Source organism: Dreissena polymorpha, chromosome 1 (genome assembly GCF_020536995.1).
Source record: "Dreissena polymorpha isolate Duluth1 chromosome 1, UMN_Dpol_1.0, whole genome shotgun sequence".
Classification (NCBI taxonomy): Eukaryota; Metazoa; Mollusca; class Bivalvia; order Myida; family Dreissenidae; genus Dreissena; species Dreissena polymorpha.
In genome coordinates, this window is record NC_068355.1 from 118,897,910 (window position 1) to 118,920,429 (window position 22,520).

Sequence of the window (22,520 nt, forward strand, 5' to 3'; positions counted from 1 at the left end):
AGCAATCTTCGTAGTTTTACAAAATTTAACGACAAAAACAGAACTCTCCAAATTATTCAATCGTTTCGCGTTGCAACGCTTTATAATTTTTAGGTTTTAAAATCGTCAAAAGATGCATATAATGGCTCTATTAGACCATGGTAAATGTTCAGTATTACTGTTTCCTCACAAATATCATAACTAAAACGAAAATTTGCGAATCTGAAACAACTTTTTTCAATTTTGTCAATTTACCAAACCGTGAAAAGATCCCTTTAACATTTGCACGCTAATGCCAACGCCGACGTCGGGTGAGTAGGATAGCTCCACTATATATATTTCATATATAATAGTTGAGCTTAAAAGGAATTTAAATTGGCAATTACAAACTACTGGCTTGATTTAGACCCCTGCAGTAGTCTGTTTCATGTACAATCTTCCTCATATTAACAGCCCATCTGATTGGTTTCTAAGGTTTGTTAATATCTACATTATATGCTTCTTCTACATGTATAAAAAGTTTTAAATGAATTTTGAAGCTTTTGTTAATGTTTTCCTTTAAATAATTTGTCTTTTTTTAAACAAATCACTTACAACTTTTAGCACATTTGTTAAACCTACTAATGAACCCTGATCACACACACATACACATATGGATTAACATTAGGCCTATGTGATTTAAATAATAACAAGATCACCGCATAACGGGTGCCACGCTAGGGTACAGGTGCAGTTTTCAATAAATGAAAGCTTTTCAGAATTTTTTTTTTAAAGGTCACAATGACCTTGACCTTTGACCTAGTGACCCAAAAATGGGTGTGGCGTGTAGAACTCATCAAGGTGCATCTACATATATAGTTTCAAAGTTGTAGGTGGAAGCAATTTGATTTAAGAGCCAATGTTCAAAACCTTAATAAAATGTTAAGGTTTTAGCACGACGCGGACGGTCGACAGCGGACGACACGACGAGCTGGCTATGACAAAACCTGGGGTTTTCTCCGAACACGCTGAGCTAATAAAATCAGTCTGGAGTAAATATGATTATTATCAGTCATAAATAAACAGCAAATTTAACCTTTAAAAATTGAAAAGCATTTTCTGTACAGCACTTCTTGAAGGGTTTTCAAGTAGTTTAAAAAAAAATACCATGAAGAGCTCCGGTACAATGAGAATAAGGGATTAAATGCAAGACCTGGTGAGACTGCCAACTGTATTTATCTGGTTTATTGACCTTATAATTATTGCAAAACAACTTAACCTAGCAACAAATGAAGAATTTACACATCGGTTTGCAAACTTTGCATATTCGCCATGATAGCTAGTTGCAGGTACTGAAACAGGAGAGCCTAAAAGGCCCAAAGACGCTCATCTGAGATACAAAGGAACTGACCTGCTCAGTGCACATCCAAGATATCATTGGAACAAATGTTCTGAAAAATATTCATGCAGAGTGAACTATAAATGTAACTTTAAGAGTGCAAACCATTTTTTTTACAGACATATTAGGATAAATGCCCCGACCCCTGGTGGGTATGTTTTTAAACAGACAGGAACTTTTTTTGAACTGATCCAACACAGCATTAAAACAAATAATCTGACAAAGAGTGTTATGAAGATTGGACAATACATGTGATTTTTAGAGTGTTAACATGTTTTTACTATAGCCATATAAGGTATAATGCTGCATCCCCTGTTGGCCATGTTTTTTAACCAACCAGAACTATTTTCAAACTCGTCCAAGATATCATTGCGACTAATCTTCTGACCAAGTTTCATTAGACAATAAATGTGACCTCTATAGTGTTATAAAGGTTTTACTAAAGTTATATATAGCCATATAAGGCAAAATGCCCGCCCCATTTAGGCCATAATTTTCAAAAAAGCGAAACCAATCTCGAACTTGTTCCAGATATAATTTGAACAATTGTTCTGACCAAGTTTCATGAAGATTGGAAAAAAAGTGACTTTAAGAGTGTTAACAAGTTTTTACTATAGCTATATAGTAAAAACGCCCCGCCCCCTGGTTTCAACCAAAAAAGACCATTTTCAAACTTGTCCAAGATATCATTAAGACAAATCTTCTAACCAAGTTTTATGAAGATGGGACAATAAATGTACGTGGCCTCTGGAGTTTTAACATGGTTTTACTATAACCATATAAGGCAAAATGTCCCGCTCCCTGGGGGCCATGTTTATCAACAGACCAGAATCATTTTGGAACTAAATCAAGATGTCATTGGGACGCATGTTCTGACCAAGTTTCATGAAGATTGTACCATAAATTTGGACTCTAGGGTGTTAACATGGTTTAACTATAGCCATATAAGGAAAAATGCCCAGCCAAATGGCGGCCATGTTTTTCAGCCAACTATTACCATTTTCAATCTTGTCCAAGATATCATTGGGACAAATCTTATGACCAAGTTTCATGAAGATCGGAAAATAAATGTGGCTTTAAAATTATTAACAAGGTTTTACAATAGCCATATATAGCCATATTAGGAAAAATGCCCCATTCCCCCTCTCGGTGGCCATGTTTTTCAACCAACTGGAACCATTTTTTAACTTGTCCAAGATATCATTGGGACAAATCTTCTGACCAAGTTTCATGATGATTGGACAATAAATGTGGCCTCTAGAGTGTTAACAAGGTTTTACTATAGCCAAATAAGGAAAAATGCCCAGCCGGTCTGGGGCCAAGTTTTTCAACCAGTCCGGAACATTTTCAAACTCGTCCAAGATATAATTGGGACAAATCTTTTGATCAAGTTCCATGAAGACTAGATGATAAATCATACATGCCATAATTTTTCAGACCAATTCCGGGACATTGAGTTAAATTGTCCGGGACTTTTGCCGATTTTCAGGGACATGTATAAAATGTAGCAATATTTATAGACATATGCATTTTTGGTACGTTTTTTTTTGTTTCGCATCGTTAATTGCAAAAGTTCGAAAGCCGATCCGAAATACACTTGATCTATTAACGTCAAATTAAACATTACTACTTCCGTTACTACATACAAGCCACGTGTTTTCAGTGTAAGCGTTCTAAACATAGATGGTGACGTCACTGCGTTATTGTTATTAAGACCGGTGTGTAACGCGTAGTAGTTGATACGCCTTTATTCATTTATAACATTTATATAATAAAAAATACAACAATACAGTACCGTTAGATCGTCAACTCAAATCAATTCACAATACATACAACCAATCACAATAAAATTACTCAACTTCTTTGTCGGTTAAACGTGCGAACATAAACTGCTTTTAATTTTTTACTCAGCGATGTTGGACTTCAGATGTGTGAACAACTATCCTTTGCCCTTACGCAGCGGAAAATAATGATGTAGTAGATTAAAGTCAATTAACAACCACATTAAACAATGCCGCCTTTTCGGTTTGACCGCGAACGTGAGACAATCGATATGATAACAGGACCCCTGTTAATTGATCGATTTTGACACGTAGCATAGTCTGCCTATTCGGGTAGGCATTGTCATGGAGATGCTGCAGATATACACAGATTCGAGGTGCAGTTAAGCCTAAGATAAGGTACATGTATATATGGATTTTGTAAATTCCGGGACATTTGACAGATTTCCGGGACAGCAGGACAAGTACTTCATTTCCGGGACTGTCCCGGACAATTGGGACGTATGGCATGTATGGATAAATGTTGCTTCAAGAGTGCAAGTTTTTACAATAGCCATATAAATAAAAATGCCCAGCCCACTGGCAGCCATGTTTTCAAACCAACAATAACCGTTTTCGAACTCATCCAAGATATCATTGGGACAAATCTTCTGGCCAAGTTTCATGATGATCCGACAATAAATGTGGCCTCTAAGAGTGTTAACAAGGTTTTAATATAGCCATACATAGCCATATAAGGAAAATTTTACCTCACCCTGCTGGTCATGTTTTTTAACAAACCAGAACATTTTTCAAACTCATCCAAGATATCATTGGGACAAATCTTCTGATAAAGTTTCATGATGACCGGATAATAAATGAGGTCTCTAGAGTGTTAACAAGATTTTACTATAGCCATAAAGCGAGAAATTCCCCGCCCTTTTGCTGCCATGTTTTTCAACCAACCAGAATCATTTTCAAACTCATCCAAGATATCATTGGGACAAATCTACTTATCAAGTTTCATGAAGATCTGACAATAAATGTGGCCTCTAAGAGTGTTAACAAGGTTTACTATAGCCATATTAGGAAAAATGCTCAGCCCCCTGGCAGCCATGTTTTTTAAGCAACCATAACCATTTTCAAACATGTCCAAAATATCATTAAGAACATCGAATCTTCTGACCAAATTTCATGAAGATCGGACAAAAAGTGTGCCCTCTAAAGTGTTATTAACAAGCAAAATGTTGACGACGCACGTCGCACAATGCACGACGAATGAAAGGCGATCACAACAGCTCACCATGAGCACATTGTGCTCAGGTAAGCTAAACATCGGAAATTATATGTAAATTCCAGGCTATTTTTTGCTATCCCTATCTTCTGAGCTCGAATAAAAACATCTGTATAGATCAATAGCTCGAATAAAAACATCTGTATAGATCAATAAGACATCATAAAAATTTTCAATTTTCTATGTATAAAAAGGGCACATAATTCTGTCAAAATGCCAGTCAGATTTCATAACTTTGCCTGCACAGTCCCCTTACATTAGTTAGTAAGTGTTGCAAGTATGAAAGCAATGGCTTTGATACTTTAGGAAAAAAGTGGACCTAAACACAAAACTTAACCAAATTTTCAATTTTCTAAGTATAAAAAGGGCACATAATTCTGTCAAAATGCCAGTCAGAGTTACATAACTTTGCCTGCCCAGTCCCCTCATGATAGTCAGTAAGTGTACCAAGTTTGAATGCAATAGCATTGATACTTTATGAGAAAAGTGTACCTAAATGCAAAACTTAACCTGACGACGACGCCGACACGGACGCCGACGCCAAGGTGATGACAATAGCTCTTTTTTTTTTCTTCAAAAAATAGATGAGCTAAAAATGTCTAAACTAGAGATTACCTTACTATGGTATTCAACACACTCTATTTAATATCCCTTTGAATGTTATGTTCCATATTTTTTTAGTTTTAACTTTATGACAATACATGTAGGTTGTGCACCAATAGAAGTCCATGCTGATACCATACTAGCGATTCAAAAATTAAGTGATGTGGTTGCTATGGTGAAGAATGGGTAAGTTAATTTCATTCCTAGACATACAATGAGAATGAGGCTAAATTCAGTAATATATAGAGGATATTTGTCGAAATCGATTGAATATTGATTTTATTTCACGAGTGATCATATAAAATAATATTTTCACTAGTTTATTTACATTGTAAAAGAGTTAAACTGGATAATTTTGCTGGATTTATGACGTCATTTCGTCGAAAAACTGACGTCATTTCGTCGAAAAACTGACATCATTTCACAGTTAAAAAACAGTGAAATATCAGTTTTATTTTACTGATATTTCTCTATAAACCATCCAAAAGCATTAAATAAAACTAAATACACCTTCTTATACTATATGCACTTAACAAAACAGTTATGTTTGTAATAAATCAATACCTAAATAAATTCATTAAACTATCTGGTTTGTGATTACTTTTCTTATAAAAATGCTGCTTTTTATCGCTTGCAGGGACATAATTAGACAGAAGAGAGGTGTACAGACAGCACTAGGTTGTCCACTGTGTGATACCAACTCAAAAAGGTCAGCCAAAATATACTAGGATGATCGACCTGAACCAGACTTGTGTGAATATTTCATTAGAAAGGATGACATCAATTTTCAATTAAATATTATACATTTGTTTTCATTTGTGTCGGTCTATTGTTTGGCTCAAATTAACTATAATAAATTAAGAGGAATTGTATCAATTTTTCTTCATCTTTCTCTTTGGTGATATATATATTTTAACAATTTAGTGATTTCTCAGCCTACATACACTTAAACATGTTTAAGATCTACGCTTAATTTCCCAGGAGGTTTATGTCACACATTAACTTTACTGAAACAAATCCAATATTGTGCTTATTGTTGAAAATAGTTAATAAAAACAAAGAAATTGCTTGTAAGCCTTGGCCTGCTCTATATTTGACACAAGGTTTAAGATACTGATTTATTACATGAGAATTCTATCACATAATTTAAATCTTGTTCTCCAAGTACATTTTCTTTTTTTCCATTAACTAACGTTCTAACTAACGTCATAACTAATCAGACAAAAAATAATGACACATTCTAGAAATATTTTCTGTTTCAGTAATAAGCAAGGAAAAGTGTTTTTGTGTGCCAAGCTCATGAATAACCCCTGGTTAATACAATAATTACAAAATTGATTTGTCCTATGGCACCATTCAATTCGTTCAACAACAAGTACTGACCTAACCAAAAAATAATTAATTTGGCAAGATCTTACATTAGCAAATGTAATCTATCATGTAATTACACTGATAATATGTCTTTCATTAGACCCTTAGTGGTACAGAGCATCAAATATAAAAACATCTTGACATTCCGAGTTTGTAAAATTCTTCATTATAAAAAATAAAGAATCAGGGTAAGTATCCATATTAATCATTTTGCATTAAAAAGGCTAAAAATGAGATATCAAAATATTATATTTAAGTGAGTGCATATTTGTAATAAACTGCTTAGGTTATTAAGCAATGCAATTTCCATTAACATATTGTATTTAAAGCGCCAACTTTGTTGAAAGGCTGATGCAAAGATATAGGGAAGTTTCTGAAGAAAATGTTAAAAGAACAGTTGACCAACTGAAAATGTAAATGGGTATCAGAATAAAAAGTTTTGCAAAAATAATAAATACAATTAAATGAAACCAAAGGTGATAAAATATTACTGTAAATAGAAAGTACAACAATAAACACAATAGGAAATTATTTATTTTGAAATGTACAGTAAAATAGACATGACTGAAATACAAGATCTATAACATTCATCACAGTCATTACAGATATAGACTTTGGTAGCTTACTTTATTTTACTTGCTCGTCTGATTGCAAGTTGCAGAACAAATAGAAAAATGTACACTATATCTATATCTATATATAAGTTTCATGTTTGAAAACCAAAAAACAAACTAACAAACCAACAGACAGGGCAAAAACAATATGTCCCCCAGTCTAGATTGATGCAAACCAACAAACCAACAAACAAACCAACAGACAGGGCAAAAACAATATGCCCCCCAGTATAGACTGGCGGACATAAAAATCTTATTTTGACGCCATAGCATTATTGTTCCCGCAACATTGTTTGATTTAACCCCTATAACATGTAAATAGAAAACCTCATAAAAAAAATTGGTGATTTGTAGTCCACTGGTGATCATAAAATCTTTACATATTTTCACTGGTCACTCTCCAATTTTATATGCAAAGTTGTTTACCTGTTGCAAGTATTTTCTGTGATCATACTGCACGAGGGCCGGTATGAGTTGTTTGGGGTCCAGGTGCTTGTTGGGACCCTCTGCACTGATCCACGCAGTAACAGTCTCCTTGGGAATGTACTGGATCAGCAGGGGAGAGAACTTGTAGTACAGGCTCGTCTCAGGCTGGGAAAAAGTAAACACTTTATAGGCACATGGTTACTTTGGAAATTTTGGACATAATTATTGCATTCAGAATTGAAAAAACTAGTGCCTTGTCACAGACGTGACAATTACCACATGCCGCATTGACACAGAATATTTTGCATGTTGTCTTCACAAAAAACAGCGGACACCATGCTCAATGTTTAAAACACACTTTGTGACCCCATGACCTAGTTGTTGACCCCGCATGGCCCATATTCGAACTTCACCTACACATCATCTAGATACAACTTCTGACCAAGTGTGTTGAAGATCGGATGAAAACTACTTGAATTAGGGAGCGGACACCATGCTGAATGTGTAAAACATACTAAAAAGTGACCCAGTGACCTACTTTGGTGATCTGGCTGGCCCATATTCGAACTTGGCCTTAAGATCATCTAGATAAAACTTCTAACCACGTGTAAAGATTGGATGAAAACTACTTGAAATAGAGAGTAGACACCATGTTGAATGTTAAAAAACAGACTTAGTGACCCCATGACCTCGTTCTTGATCCCACGTGGCCCATGTTCAAATTTGGTGTAGAGATCATCTAGATAAAACTTCTGACCAAGTTTGGTGAAGATATTGGATGAAAACTACTTGAATTAGAGAGGGGACAACATGCTGAATGTTTAGAACGCACTAAGTGACCATGTGACCTATTTTTTGACCCAGCATAACCCATATTCAAACTTGACCTAGTAATCATCTAGATACAAATTCTGACCAAGTTTGGTGATGGTCAGATGAAAACTACATGAATTAGAAAGCTGAAACCATGCTCAATGTTTAAAACGCATTAAGTGACCCCGTTACCTAGATTTTGACCCCACATGGCCCATGTTCTAACTTGACCTGCACATTATCTAGATACAACTTCTGACCAAGTGTGTTGAAGATCGGATGAAAACTAATTGAATTAGAGAGTGGACACCATGCTCAATGTTTAAAACGCACTAAGTGACCCCATGACCTAGTTTTTCACCCGGCATGACCCATATTCAAACTTGAACTAGACATCATCTAGATACAACATCTGACCAAGTTTGGTGAAGATCAGATGAAAACAACTTGAATTAAAGAGTGGACACTTAATGCGGACCCACCGACAGACCGACCAACAGACAGACCGACCTACAGGTTCACTCCTATATACCCCCCTAAACTTCGTTTGTGGGGGTATAATCATCCCTAACAACAGGTTATATAATTAACGATCTATGAAGATCCTAAACATATGTTCATAGGATATGAATGCTCCTGCAAAGTGGAAATGGTGATACAAAAAACGTGTTTGAATTAAACATATTTTAAAAAGTCATGTCAATTACAATATTAGCAATTATTTACCTGTTTGGTGAGGATATCAAGAGCACTTTTGTAGTCATCATACTGAATGTAATGGCTGATCACTTTCTCAAAATCTGAAATAGCACCACACAGATTTTAAGAACATAGAATGGATCATCTACCTGAGTAAGTAAAATACTACCTTTTTTTAGTTAAAGACAGTGATGGTACAGAACTTCTATATTATTCAACGGTTTGATCTTAGCAGCGAAAATAAGAAACATTGCACTTTAAAGATATTAATTAAAATGACAGTGCTTAACAAAGCTAAGGCTGCATGTAAGCAACCTTCACTCAAAATTGCAGCATAATATCTCCATCCAAACTCAAGTCTATTTTAAGCATCATTGACCTTGACCTTGTTCTGTCAAGTCTCAAATGGATTGCAAGCTAAACCTGCATGTAAGGGTACCATCATTTTTTTAGACCAATTAAAGGTGCTTGGTCCCTTGCCTGAAATAGTTTGTGTAGATTTTGTGTTATTACCTACTTTTCATCTAGGTTTTTAACATTGTATGTCAAAGACTTCATGTTGTCAGGATAGAATAAGTACAATGTGTGTTTTATCTATAAACATAACAAACAATATTGATGAAATTATGAGAAGACCTGTGTATAATAGGACAGTGTACCTTCCATGAGCAGGGCAAAGAAGATGAAGTCCACAATGTCACCATGGCTGGAGATGAGGTCATACACAACATGTTTGTTGTGCATTACACAATCCTGTAACATATAGACACACTTAATCAAATCATACTTAGTTCAAACAAATCTGTTTACAGTTTTACTTTTTTATTAAATGTCCTACTGGGTTGAGAGAAATGCTCTGGGTGGCCATATCCAGAAGTTGTAGGGATTTAACAACAAGAGTAACTATATGTTTATTTATTACATAAATATGTAAATGTTAAATTACCACTATACCTTGTTTATAAAAATACAGTGTAAGTATGAAAGAACTGCAAAGTAGTTAGTATTTTTCTATACTTTTAAGAGTAGATTGTTATTAAAAATGTTGATATATTTATACAGGTAATAGGAGATAAATTTTGATATTTATGCAAATTGATTTCTAGTAAAAACGTGTTTACAACACGTCCCTTTAGTCCCTAAATTAGAATGATTGACTCCTGTCAAGACAGTGCCAAAAGGTGTGAAAAATATATTCAAATAATTTAAAATAAATTTCAATATTGGGATCAGATAGCATTAGTTGCATACCTTGACCCGAGTCTGTTTGAGGAAGACCTGGAACTCCTGCTGGACGTCCCTGTAGCGCTGGCTGGGCTTCACCTGCTGCTCCTTCAGCTCTCCCAGCTGGTTCAGGTATATCTCTATCAGCCACGTCACCAGCATCGTCATCTGAGTCTTGTCCTACAACCACAGGACAGTCAACGTTCACAAGTGTGATAGTTAGTGTCCCCTGGAGAGTAGTTCTCATGTTTTTACGTTATTGTTTATTAGAAATGTGTCACAGACTGAAGTTTTCATGTTTTTACGTTATTGTTTATTAGAAATGTGTCACAGACTGGAGTTATTAGCATGCTCAGCTTTGCCAGCCATGTTCAAGGGCAAATAACTATGGATTTGTGGCACCTTGGTCTTGCAAAAGGGTAGTTCACATCTAAACTGAATGGTATTACATATTATAAGTTTCCATTTCATTTTTTGAAAAAATAAGAAGTTTTTTTTTTAAATGCAAACTCACGGTCAAGCCAACAAATCAAATAATGCCCTCTTCAACTTCCTCTATAGAGGTCTAATAATTTGATATCATCCAGAGTTGTATGCACAGAGAACAGGGTCTAATAATTTGACATCATCCAGAGTTGTATGCACGGGGAACAGTCTTAACCATTTTCAATAAAACCTCTGATAATTGATAGTCATGTCTTAAAGAGTGTACAGTTACAAATATCATATATCACTTGACATTTTTTAAAACATAAATTCGCCATATGTTCAACAAGAGTATTTTATACCTTGGGTTTGATACCTCCATTTATTTCAAAACGGTCCAATTTTTTTATCAATCAGTTTAAAAGAAAACAAAAACTTTTTTGTCAGGGTGTTATTGTAGTCCATTCAAATGAACTTGAATGAAACTTTAATAAAGAGTTGTATGAACTTCTGCTTAATTTTTATCAACTAATCATAAAGAATTTAACTGATTTCTTAATGACTCTGGCCACTTATATAACAGTTACCTCAAGGTATATGTGTCATAAAGTCATATGAACTAGAGCGTTATTGTTATCAACTAATAAAAAAGAAGATAAGTGGTTTAACATTGAATCTAGCCTCTAATATAGCAGTAACCTGAAGGTGCAAAAGTTGTGGAGTCGTAAAAGCTTAAAAGCAATTTTTATCATACCACTGCATTGATATCTGCCTGATATAACATTGCCTGATATATTCTTTATATCATGGTCAACAGGAAGTTCTTATATCAGTCATGTTTGGAGGATGGTCATATTACTCTGAATCAACTATAAAGTAATCATTTTTAGTAAAATCAAATCAGATTCAACAAAATTTGATACCAAGATGTAGTATATTTTAAACACAAAATGCAACACAAACAGCAAAAAACATTGTTTACAAATATTAAGCGCGCGTGCTCATGACGTTATTAAAAACACGTCAAACAACATAAGTCATATTCTTTCCCGCTAAAACTGCAGCTTTTTAGCGATTTTATCATTATATCTTTAAAATCGGGGACAAAGAGGTATGAAAAACTGGTTACTGCCTGATCTTTTTGTAATATATCAGGCTTGGCACAAATAAAATAATGGCTCGGCAAGCCTCGCCGTTATATTATTCTAAGCCTTGCCTGATATATAACAAAAAAATCAGGCAGTAACCAGTTATTCTCTATTAATCAACAAATAAAAGTGCAGTTACCTGAGGCCTCAGTGCCTCAAGTTTCTTATGTAGCAGGGTCCTCAGTGCATCTTTGTCATCAAGTCGTATAAACTTCAGTGCTACCTCCTCGAATGAGTTCTGTGTCTGGGCATACATCTCTGCACTCTTCTGGTACCTAGCAACAGTTGGCAAAATACCTAGCAACAGTTGAAGAGATACCTAACAACAGAGGGAGAGGACACTCACATTTAATTCTGCATTGAATAGTGTGGGTTTCACTTTTTTATTTATATATGAGTAGAGGACATTTTTATTTTACTAAAAATTATGTCTTTATTTAGGAAATGTTTGGCACAACCACACTATATACTTATGTACATCCTGGTTGAAACCAGAGGCTTGACCAGATATGAAATACAGAATCTGTATAATAAAGTCACCAAACAATTACCATTTACTGATCTACTGTTGTCATGAACTATTTATTGGGGCACAAACCTATTAAGACAATTTTAATATGCTACATTGGAAGACATTGCAGATTTTTTAAATTTTTTAACTTGAGTATGTCTTTTTTTTAAATATCATGCTATTATGTTTGAATCAAAATAAATGCTTTAAATTATGTTTGTTACAGTATCTCAATACTGTGACCAAGTTTTGCTGTATGGCCTAGTTATTGGGGTGAAGAAATGTTTTCTCTTATTCTCATATTAAACAATTAAGAAGATTTTCTTCCCTATTAACAAATTAGTACTGCAAGAATGAAACAAGAGGGCCATGGTGAACCCGGTGGCTCTCCTCAGTAGTATTTACATTAAACTTGAGTGTTAACAAGGTTTTACTATAGCAATATAAGGAAAACTGCCTGTCCCCAAGGTGGAAATGGTTTTTAACAGACCCAAACCATTTTCAAACTAAGCTGAGAGTTAATTGAAACAAATGTTCTGACCAAGTTTTATAAAGATTGGAATAAAAAATAAGACTTCTAGAGTGTTCACAAGGATTTACTTAAGCCATATATGGAAAACTGCCCCTCCCCTTGGCTGCCATGTTTTCAAACAGAGCGGACCCAATATCAAACTCTGCTTAGATATCATCAGACAATTGTTCTGACAAAGTTTCATGAAGATTGGACAAGACATGTGGCCTCTAGCGTGTTATCAAGGTTTTACTACAGCTACTATATCCATATCATGAAAACTGCCCCACCCCTAGTGGCTATGAATTTCAACAGACTGCAACCAATTATGATCATCTTGGCCAAGATATCCCCTTAGAATAAATGTTCCCATGAAGCTTCATTTAGATTGGACTAAAAATGTCACTTCTTCAAGGTTTCACTATAGCTACTATAGACATACAAGGAAAACTTCCCTGCCCATGGAAGCCACAATTTTTATGGGACTGGAACCATTTCAAACTCAGCCAAAATTTATTTAGAGCAAATATTCTGACCAAGTTTCATGAAGATTTGATTAAAAATAAGACTTCTAGAGTGTTGACAAGGTTTTACTACAGCAATATAAGGAAACTGCCCCGACCCCTGGAAGTCTTGTTTTTCAACAAACTGGAACCAGGGATCATATTTTCCTGCAACATCAATCGGTCTGGATTTAAATGGGGTAAAAAGTATCGGATAATTTACACCTGAAATTATGAAAAATTATGTTATAATATATACCTTAGGCATTATATAAATTCCCTTAGGCATTTTTTTAAACGGAACATACCAGTTTTCTCAATTGATTTTCATTTGCTATTTCATTGTAGTTTTGTGTGCTGTTTTTATCAGACATTTTTTTCATCGTTGTCAACTATTATTAATCTGTGTAAAATGCTACCGATGTTTTAAATCATTGTTGACTAATAGCTTACAAACATGCAGGAACCAAACAAATGTCTGTGCGGAGGTTGGCTAATGACAATAACAAAACCAAATAATCGTTTTTTACTTTTATCTAAGATATTATGAAATTTATTATAGTTCACAGTGATAACAATACATTTATAAAATGTAACAAAACAACGCAATAGTAATCGTGTGCTTACTACATAAATAAAAATAAATATTTAGGACTAGGCAAGAGGATATAGTACAATCATATATGAATATCATTTATATTGAATATGAAGTACACGGTCCTGTCATTGTCTGCAAATCAATGACACCGATAATCGATCGATATGTACATCACAGATATTAAGTCTCTTAAATTGTTTTGCGATTTTTACAGTTTGTAAAATTTTTGACCACCCTCAATAATTTAGGATGCGCCTTTATCCGCTGTTCACAAGTTTTTTATTCTTGGTCTGACGTGCAATTAACGGGTCCTGACCGAGTTAGAGACTGCAGCGATTGGTTTATCACACCTAATCGAGATAAGAATGTAATTAGGGTGTGTTAGCATGTGCACTGTGTATGTAACTCGCAATCAATTTTATGACATGGGAATTTTAGCAAACAGAATCGGACCAACTGTTTGGGCTTTTCAATCCGTCTTTCATGACCTCAATCGCTCTTGGACCGACAAAACTGAAAAAAATACGATCCCTGACTGCAACCAATGTCAAACTAAGCCAAGATAATATTGGTACAAATGTTCTGACCAAGTTTCATGAAGAATGGATGATACATTTGCCTCTAGAGAGTTAACAAGGTTAATGTTAATGAGGGACAAAAGGCGATCACAAAAGCTTATCATGAGCATGTTGTGCTCACATGATCTAACAAGAAACCATCGGAGACGGGTGATGCTCCCCAAAGATTATTTTTCACAATATTGCACTATATATTCAGATAAAAGGAAACGTCTTGAGGGGCATAACTTTGGACAAATTAATACAATGGATGGTTTAGCAACTTAAAAATTTCAAAGGGCTATAACTCTCTAAATAAATCATCTAACCAGAACCCACAAATAACATGCGTATCTCCTCAAGGTAGTAAAGTTTCCCATAAAGCTTCATTGAATTCCAGTCAGTAGTTGGGGAGAAATAGCCCGAACAAGAATTGCACTATATGTACAGTTTATGGAAAATTTCATAGGGCCCTAACTCTGTGAAAAATCATCCAACCATAACCGGCTGATAATATGCACATCTCCTGTTGGTAGTGAAGCTTCCCATAAAGTTTCATTGAATTCCCGTAATAAGTTACTGAGAAATAGCTCGGACAAGAATTGCACTATATGTAAAATGGAAAATTTCAAAGGGCTATAACTCTGTGAAAATTCATCCGACGAGAACCGGCTGATAATATGCACATCTCCTCTTGGTAGTGAAGCTTACCATAAAGTTTCATTGAATTCCAGTCATTAGTTGCTGAGAAATAGCCGGACAAGAATTGCACTATATGTACAATGGAAAATTTCAAAGGGCCATAACTCTGTGAAAATTCATCTGACAAGAACCGGCTGATAATATGCACATCTCCTCTTGGTAGTGAAGCTTCCTATAAAGTTTCATTGAATTCCAGTCATTAGTTGCTAAGAAAAACCCCGGACAAGAATTGCACTATATGTACAGTTAATAGAAAATTTCAAAGGGCCATAACTCTGTGAAAAATCATCCGACCAATACCGGCTGATAATGTGCACATCTCCTCTTGGTAGTGAAGCTTCCCATAAAGTTTCATTGAATTCCGGTCATTAGTTGCTGAGAAATAGCCCGGACAAGAATTGCACTATATGTACAGTTAATGGAAAATTTCAAAGGGCCATAACTCTGTGAAAAATCATCCGACCAAAACCGGCTGATAATATGCACATCTCCTCTTGGTAGTGAAGCTTCCCATAAAGTTTCATTGAATTCCGGTCATTAGTTTCTGAGAAATAGCCCGGACAAAAATTGTACACGGACGGAAACAATGACGGACAGACAAAGCAGCGACTATATGCTCCCCCCAAAATAAATTTTGGGGGAGCATTAAAAGGTTTTTATTTTACCCTTCAGCATACCTGCGATCATTGAAAAGGAACTCTGCTTGTTTGGTGAGAACCTTGTCAAGTTGTACCGGGTTCTCCTGCAGAAGGTAGAGCCTTATTAAGATATAAATTTTCTATGAATTAAACAATAAGATTGGCAAAAAATGTTAATAGATATAAACAAAGACAAACAGATAATTATTTTAATTCTTACATAATAGGTCAACAAATTCTGCAATACGTTAAACAGTGAACACTATATAACAGTTTTGGAACTACATCAAATTCATGTAATTAAGAAGGCAGAATTTTTTCAGATTCGTGAAATCAAGTTTATTGTGTGAAATAAGATATTTGACATTAGTGTTCATTGAACATTTCACTCTATAGTTTCATGACATTAAGTGTTTGATTAATAACATTTGTTTCATGGTACTTTAAAGAATGTTGGCTTAAGTACACAGAATTTAGAAGTGGTATCTTTTTTGTGTGAACTACTTCTTTATTCTGCAAGCTACAAGTCTGACAGTAAATTAATTTATTATGTCCTGGGCTAGCAGATATAAAGGTTTCTTGTTATTGACAGTACATTCTACAAATATTGAATACACTTAATTAATATTAAACAAGGGCTGTTTGTAAAACATGCATGCCCCCATATGGGCACTCCTTTGTAGTGACAGCCATTGTGTGAATATGTTTTTTGTCACTGTGACCTTGACATTTGACCTAGTGACCTGAAAATCAATAGGGGTCATCTGCCAGTCATGATCAATGTACCTATGAAGTTTCATGATCCTAGCCATAAGCGTTCTTGAGTTATCATCCAGAAACCATTTTACTATTTCGGGTCACCGTGAACTTGACCTTTGACCTAGTGACCTCAAAATCGATAGGGGTCATCTGCGAGTCATGATCAATGTACCTATGAAGTTTCATGATCCTAGACCCAAGCGTTTTTGAGTTATTATCCGGAAACCATTTTACTATTTCGGGTCACCATGACCTTGACCTTTGACCTAGTGACCTCAAAATCAATGGGGGTCAACTGCGAGTCATGATCAATGTACCTATGAAGTTTCATGATCGTAGCCATTTGCGTTCTTGAGTTATCATCAGGAAACCATTTTACTATTTCAGGTCACCGTGACCTTGACCTTTGATATAGTGACCTGAAAATCAATAGGTGTCAACTGCGAGTCATGATCAATCTACCTATCAAGTTTCATGATCCTAGGCATAAGCGTTCTTGAGTTATCATCCGGAAACCATTTTACTATTTCGGGTCACCGTGACCTTGACCAATGACCTAGTGACTTGAAAATCAATAGGGGTCATCTGCCAGTCATGATCAATGTACCTATGAAGTTTCATGATCCTAGGCATAAGCGTTCTTGAGTTATCATCCGGAAATCATTTTACTATTTCGGGTCACCGTGACCTTGACCTTTGACCTAGTGACCTGAAAATTAATAGGGGTCATCTGCCAGTCATTATCAATCTACCTACGAAGTTTCATGATCCTAGGCATATGTGTTCTTGAGTTATCATCTGGAAACCATTTTACTATTTCGGGTCACTGTGACCTTGACCTTTGACCAAGTGACCTGAAAATCAATAGGGGTCATCTGTGAGTCATGATCAATCTACCTATCAAGTTTCATGATCCTAGGCCTAAGCGTTCTTGAGTTATCATCCGGAAACCATTTTACTATTTCGGGTCACCGTGACCTTGACCTTTGACCTAGTGACCTGAAAAGCAATAGGGGTCCTCTGCGAGTCATGATCAATCTACCTATCAAGTTTCATGATCCTAGGCCTAAGCGTTCTTGAGTTATCATCCGGAAACCATTTTACTATTTCGGGTCACCATGACCTTGGCCTTTGACCTAGTGACCTCAAAATCAATAGGGGTCATCTGCAAGTCATGATCAATGTACCTATGAAGTTTCATGATCCTAGGCCTAAGCGTTCTTGAGTTATCATCCGGAAACCACCTGGTGGACACACCGACAGACCGACCGACATGTGCAAAGCAATATACCCCCTCTTCTTCGAAAGGGGGCATAATAAAACGATAAAAACAATAATGATAATCCCTTAATATCATATCAAAAAGAGCAGTTATGGCAGTGTGTAACAGGCTATCGACATGAAAAGTTTGTGTGTGCTATATTTCTGTATGCAATAAGTAAATAGTAATTGTGACAATAAGAATCTTATGATGATGGTGATGATGATAATATTGATGATGATGATGTTGTTCATGATGATGATGATGATAATGATGATTATGATGATGTTTTGTTCTACCCCGCAGTACTGCTTAGCCAGTTCAAACTCCTTCTTGTCAAGGTACATCTGCCACACATCCCTGAAAAAGTGCAAAAAGTAGAGCCTTAGTTGATAATGCCATTACAAGCACAATAGTACCATGTATGACAATAGTTTATCAAATATTGCAGTTTCATATATGGCAAGGGTTTGACAAATATTGCAGTTCCATATATGACAAGAGTTTGTCAAACATTGCAGTTCCATATATGGCAAGGGCTTGACAAATATTGCAGTTCCATATATGGCAAGGGCTTGACAAATATTGCAGTTCCATATATGATAAGGGACAGATCTTCCTGTTCCATTAATGGCAATGGTGTAACAAATATTGCAGTTCCATATATGGCGAGGGATAGACAAATATTGCAGTTCCATATATGGCAAACGTTTAAACATGACTTTTTTTTTAACAAAAACAAATGTTTAAGACTGAATTACAGTCATTGAAATCCAACGTAATCCACGCATGCATACTCCGTCTGTTTTGTTATCAAGATAAATCCGGTTTTGACACAAAGGGGTGTACATTAAATAATGTACTTTACTGACATGTGACATGTGACATTGCAGTGAAACAAATTTTTTAAATAAAATTCATTTTAATTATTAAATACTTACCTGTTATCGTATGCTTATACTTTCCAAGGGGAAATAACTCATCCGGAATTTTAACTGGGAATCCGCCACCTCAATACCGTAATACAGGCCAGGTTAAACATAGTGCAATGCAACCTAGCCAAAAATCGGTAACCAACCCTCAATATTCTTTCAATATATATACAAAAATATTAATCGAATAGCGGGGTGGGAGGTGGGACTTACCGATAAAAGGTAAGTATTTAATAATTAAAATGAATTTTATTTAAAAAATTTGTTTTAATGTCATAAATACTGACCTGTTATCGTATGCTGATTTTGCAGCTGCGGTGGGAAGGTTCGTATATATTTTCCCAACACAGTAGAACCCATAAACAGGGTTATCAGCTAATGATATCAAGTAATCTTCGTTAAAACGGTATTAATTATGACTTCTCGAACAGAGTAATATGTCTATGTCATAAAGAAGACACTACCGTTAGTGAAACCACAACAAGCCCAAACGTATACAAATTGTATTGTTGGCACTTCAGAAAACGAAGATAAAAAGATGACAAGGTGGTCGGATTCCTCCAGTAAACAGCTTAGAGCACGTCAAAAAGTGGGGTGTGATTAATATATGCCCACAAAACAGACAGAGCTCTTAATTCATGCGGTCAGATCCTAAAAAGGAATGAATCCTTAGATAGGATAAGATTAACTTTCCTTAGTCGAGGTCTAACCCCGAGAAAAGAAGCCGCAGACACATCTCCCCCCCCCTTTTTTGGGGAAATGAAGAGTGTCTTTGAGAACCTCGAATGGACTTCTGACTAACACTGCTGAGATAGAACTTCAAAGCCCTGATTGCCCAAAGAAGTTTATCCTCATCTTCATGACTACCAGTTTAAGAAAACTTGGAAACTTGAAGGTAGAAGCCATATAGAGGACTTGATATTAAGCAAGGAATCCTGGCTGACACAACAAAGTGAAAACGACAATAGATCCAACTGGAATTGGTCGTATTCAACAGAAAAAACATGAATTTCACTTCTCCGTATGGTAAAAGCCATAATAAGAAGGAAAACCGTCTTAAAATTATATTGGAACTGTTAATAAGCCTGATGAAAAAGGTTCATAGGGAGCTCATTAAGCATCCCAACATGTTACACAAGTCAAAACCGCTTAAGAAGGTAAAGGAACGAAAAACATAGTGTTGAAGTTCCATAGTTTGGATCAGTTCCAAAATAGGTAAGACAGCACAGAGTTGCGATGACTTACACAAAACAAGGTATACGAAAGCATAATCTCTATCCTTTGATGAAGAAAAGAACAAATTTCTTATCATCAAGAAAAAGATGAGAAAAACCTCTATGTATCTAGCAGAGTGATTAAGGTAATAACTATGCTCTCAATTACCCAGTAAAAAATGAATTTCCATAGAACCTTTATACAGTTCTGATGGAATTATCCTTGCACAAGTAACAAGGATTGAAACTCTAACAGAAAAACGTTCTTCTGTAGAGATAACTAAGTTATTAATGGCCAGACATGAAGTGGCACATGTTTGGATCAGTAAAAATATGTCTCAGTGAGATATGATATTTGACCTGTGAAGAAGTTTCCTGAAAATAATTGTACAGGAGACTTAAAAGGTCGTAGAACCATAATCCCATGGTTCATTAAGTATATTTCATGAAATTATGGCAAAAACTCAGTTATTGCAAAAACTCACCAAGAAGGCAAGATATTCCAGTTTATGTCAATGGACGAATGTATAACAATCGCACACCCTGCTGGATCGATTTCTGTGAACTGCATTGTTGACGTTGTTCAGAATACCGGTATACACTGCGATATACGATCGCATAACGCTAATAACTAGCGTTTGATGATAAACAACATTCTTTGATATACTATGTACACCATGCAACTCGTCTGCAACTTCATTGCCGCGCATGTGCAATTACATTATTGAACCCAACGGAAAAATAATTCGAAAGAAAGAACTGCAGGACAAAACGTCCAACAGGGCGTTGAGACGAACTGGTATGAGAAAGACGATAGAGAAAATTTGTTGTTCTTGCAAAGAACGAATAAGTTCCTGATTTCCAGTTACAAGGAGTGATAATATGATCACCTCCGTGTCTGTAAGTTAACCACGACCGATGTGTGAAAGTTGAAACCATCACAAAGGAATCGTGAAAATGTGTTGTAAATGAAAAACAGCTAAAAAGAATTTTCGCTTTTCAAGATGTAGATGTGCAGGTGATATTCGTTAGGATACCACATAATTGAGAAAATCAAGATACGTTGTTCTATGTGATCGTCCATAACCTTATCTGCTCACATCTGTATAAGATGTAAGGAAGGTTGTGGTAGAATAAACTATATTCTTGCCAAGATAATCTTCTAGTCTAGACACCACTGAATAGTGGTAAATAATGACAAAAAGATGGAAATCTGTGTCATTAAATAATCCCGAGATTAATACAATTATCTTAAAAATAAAGCTGAAACGGACGTAAGAAAAGACGTCTCAGCAGAAGGACCGGTGACCGGACCGGTAAATACCGACCGGTGACCGGAACCATTTGTCAAGGATGGGTGGGCAAAGAAACCACGGCAAGCCGAACTTTCCCACTCCAAACACACTTGAAAATTGGTAGAATAGGACAGTGTTTAACACTTATAAGTTTATGACCTATCTACAGAATATAGCCTCTTCTTGAACCAATAACAGGCGCCTTTAAAATCCTGGATAATACAGGTCGCGAAGTCATCGATTTTCGAAGTACGGAAATATGATTGATAGTGGTACCTCCGGAATCGGAGGTGTGATGGCAGAAAAAGGTGAAAACCCTAGGGGTAACCTTAAGCGGGTCCACGCTTGCCGGTAGAATGCATGGAAGTCTTAAATTCTGACTTGATTAATCCATTTACTTCAAGACTTCTAACCGGGACGAATTCCGAAAGGAATACGACCAGTTATAGGAAGACGGCCTGTTATGGCCAGAAGTGTAATAGAAGAATAACTTTAAGATGAGGTCCCTCCAGATCCTAGGATCTAAGATCTGAGTTCAATAGGTCCTAAGCCATCTACAAGACTGTAGCCGCTATGCGGTCAATCTGATAGGCAATCCTATGTATCAGAACTCTTGTTGATTCCAGTAGCTTGAAAATATGCACTGCCGTAGGAGCAATAGAAAAGCAGAAGTCGATACAAATGTCGTCTTGCTAATCCTGCTAGCGTCAATAATGTGTCCCAACTGTTCCGTGACACTGACTGCAAAGTCTGTAGCCGACAGGTAAAGGCGGTTAAAACAATTCATCCTTCGGGTCTCGAACATAAATTAATAGAGGTCAAATAGTAATGTTCGACCTCAATGCTAGTCTCCGAGCCCACTTCAGCCGATCTATCTGCAAGACCAGTAGTCTGCATGTAGCCGGTTGAGATAGAAGTACAAATAACAGATATAGAATGATTTGGTAACCGTCGCCAGTAGAACATCAGTATTGAAAAACACAAAAAGTCATGTAGATTGTTGAATCCATAAATTATAGTATTCAATACAATCATAGCCAGGGGTATACAACTATGTAATGTAGACGATACCCGTGATACTAAAAATTGACCGATGAAAACACAGTGGAATACCGGTAATTGGTAAGTGGTGACCGAACCGGACCGGTCAATGACCGGTAACTGTAGCCCGGTGAACGGACCAGTCATAATATGACCGGTGACGTTACCAGTTAAAGACCGAAAAATGGTGGAATCCATATGGTCTGTTATCAATGTCAAGCACTGCTCGGAAAAGAAGATCATGCCAAAAAATCCAATCCGAT

General features: G+C 35.9%; 1 protein-coding gene across 1 annotated transcript in view; it reads right to left on the reverse strand.

The window, feature by feature from the left end:
- LOC127846873 (vacuolar protein sorting-associated protein 18 homolog) overlaps positions 1-22,520 on the reverse strand; it is an 89,933-nt gene that overhangs the window by 20,663 nt on the left and 46,750 nt on the right. Inside the window, exons 14-20 of the mRNA XM_052378304.1 lie at positions 18,075-18,135; positions 15,795-15,859; positions 11,875-12,010; positions 10,189-10,341; positions 9,597-9,690; positions 8,965-9,038; positions 7,426-7,590 (exon numbers count right to left, since the gene is read on the reverse strand). Of these exons, the coding sequence (XP_052234264.1) occupies positions 7,426-7,590; positions 8,965-9,038; positions 9,597-9,690; positions 10,189-10,341; positions 11,875-12,010; positions 15,795-15,859; positions 18,075-18,135 (748 nt within the window). The remainder of the gene's footprint in view (positions 1-7,425; positions 7,591-8,964; positions 9,039-9,596; positions 9,691-10,188; positions 10,342-11,874; positions 12,011-15,794; positions 15,860-18,074; positions 18,136-22,520) is intronic.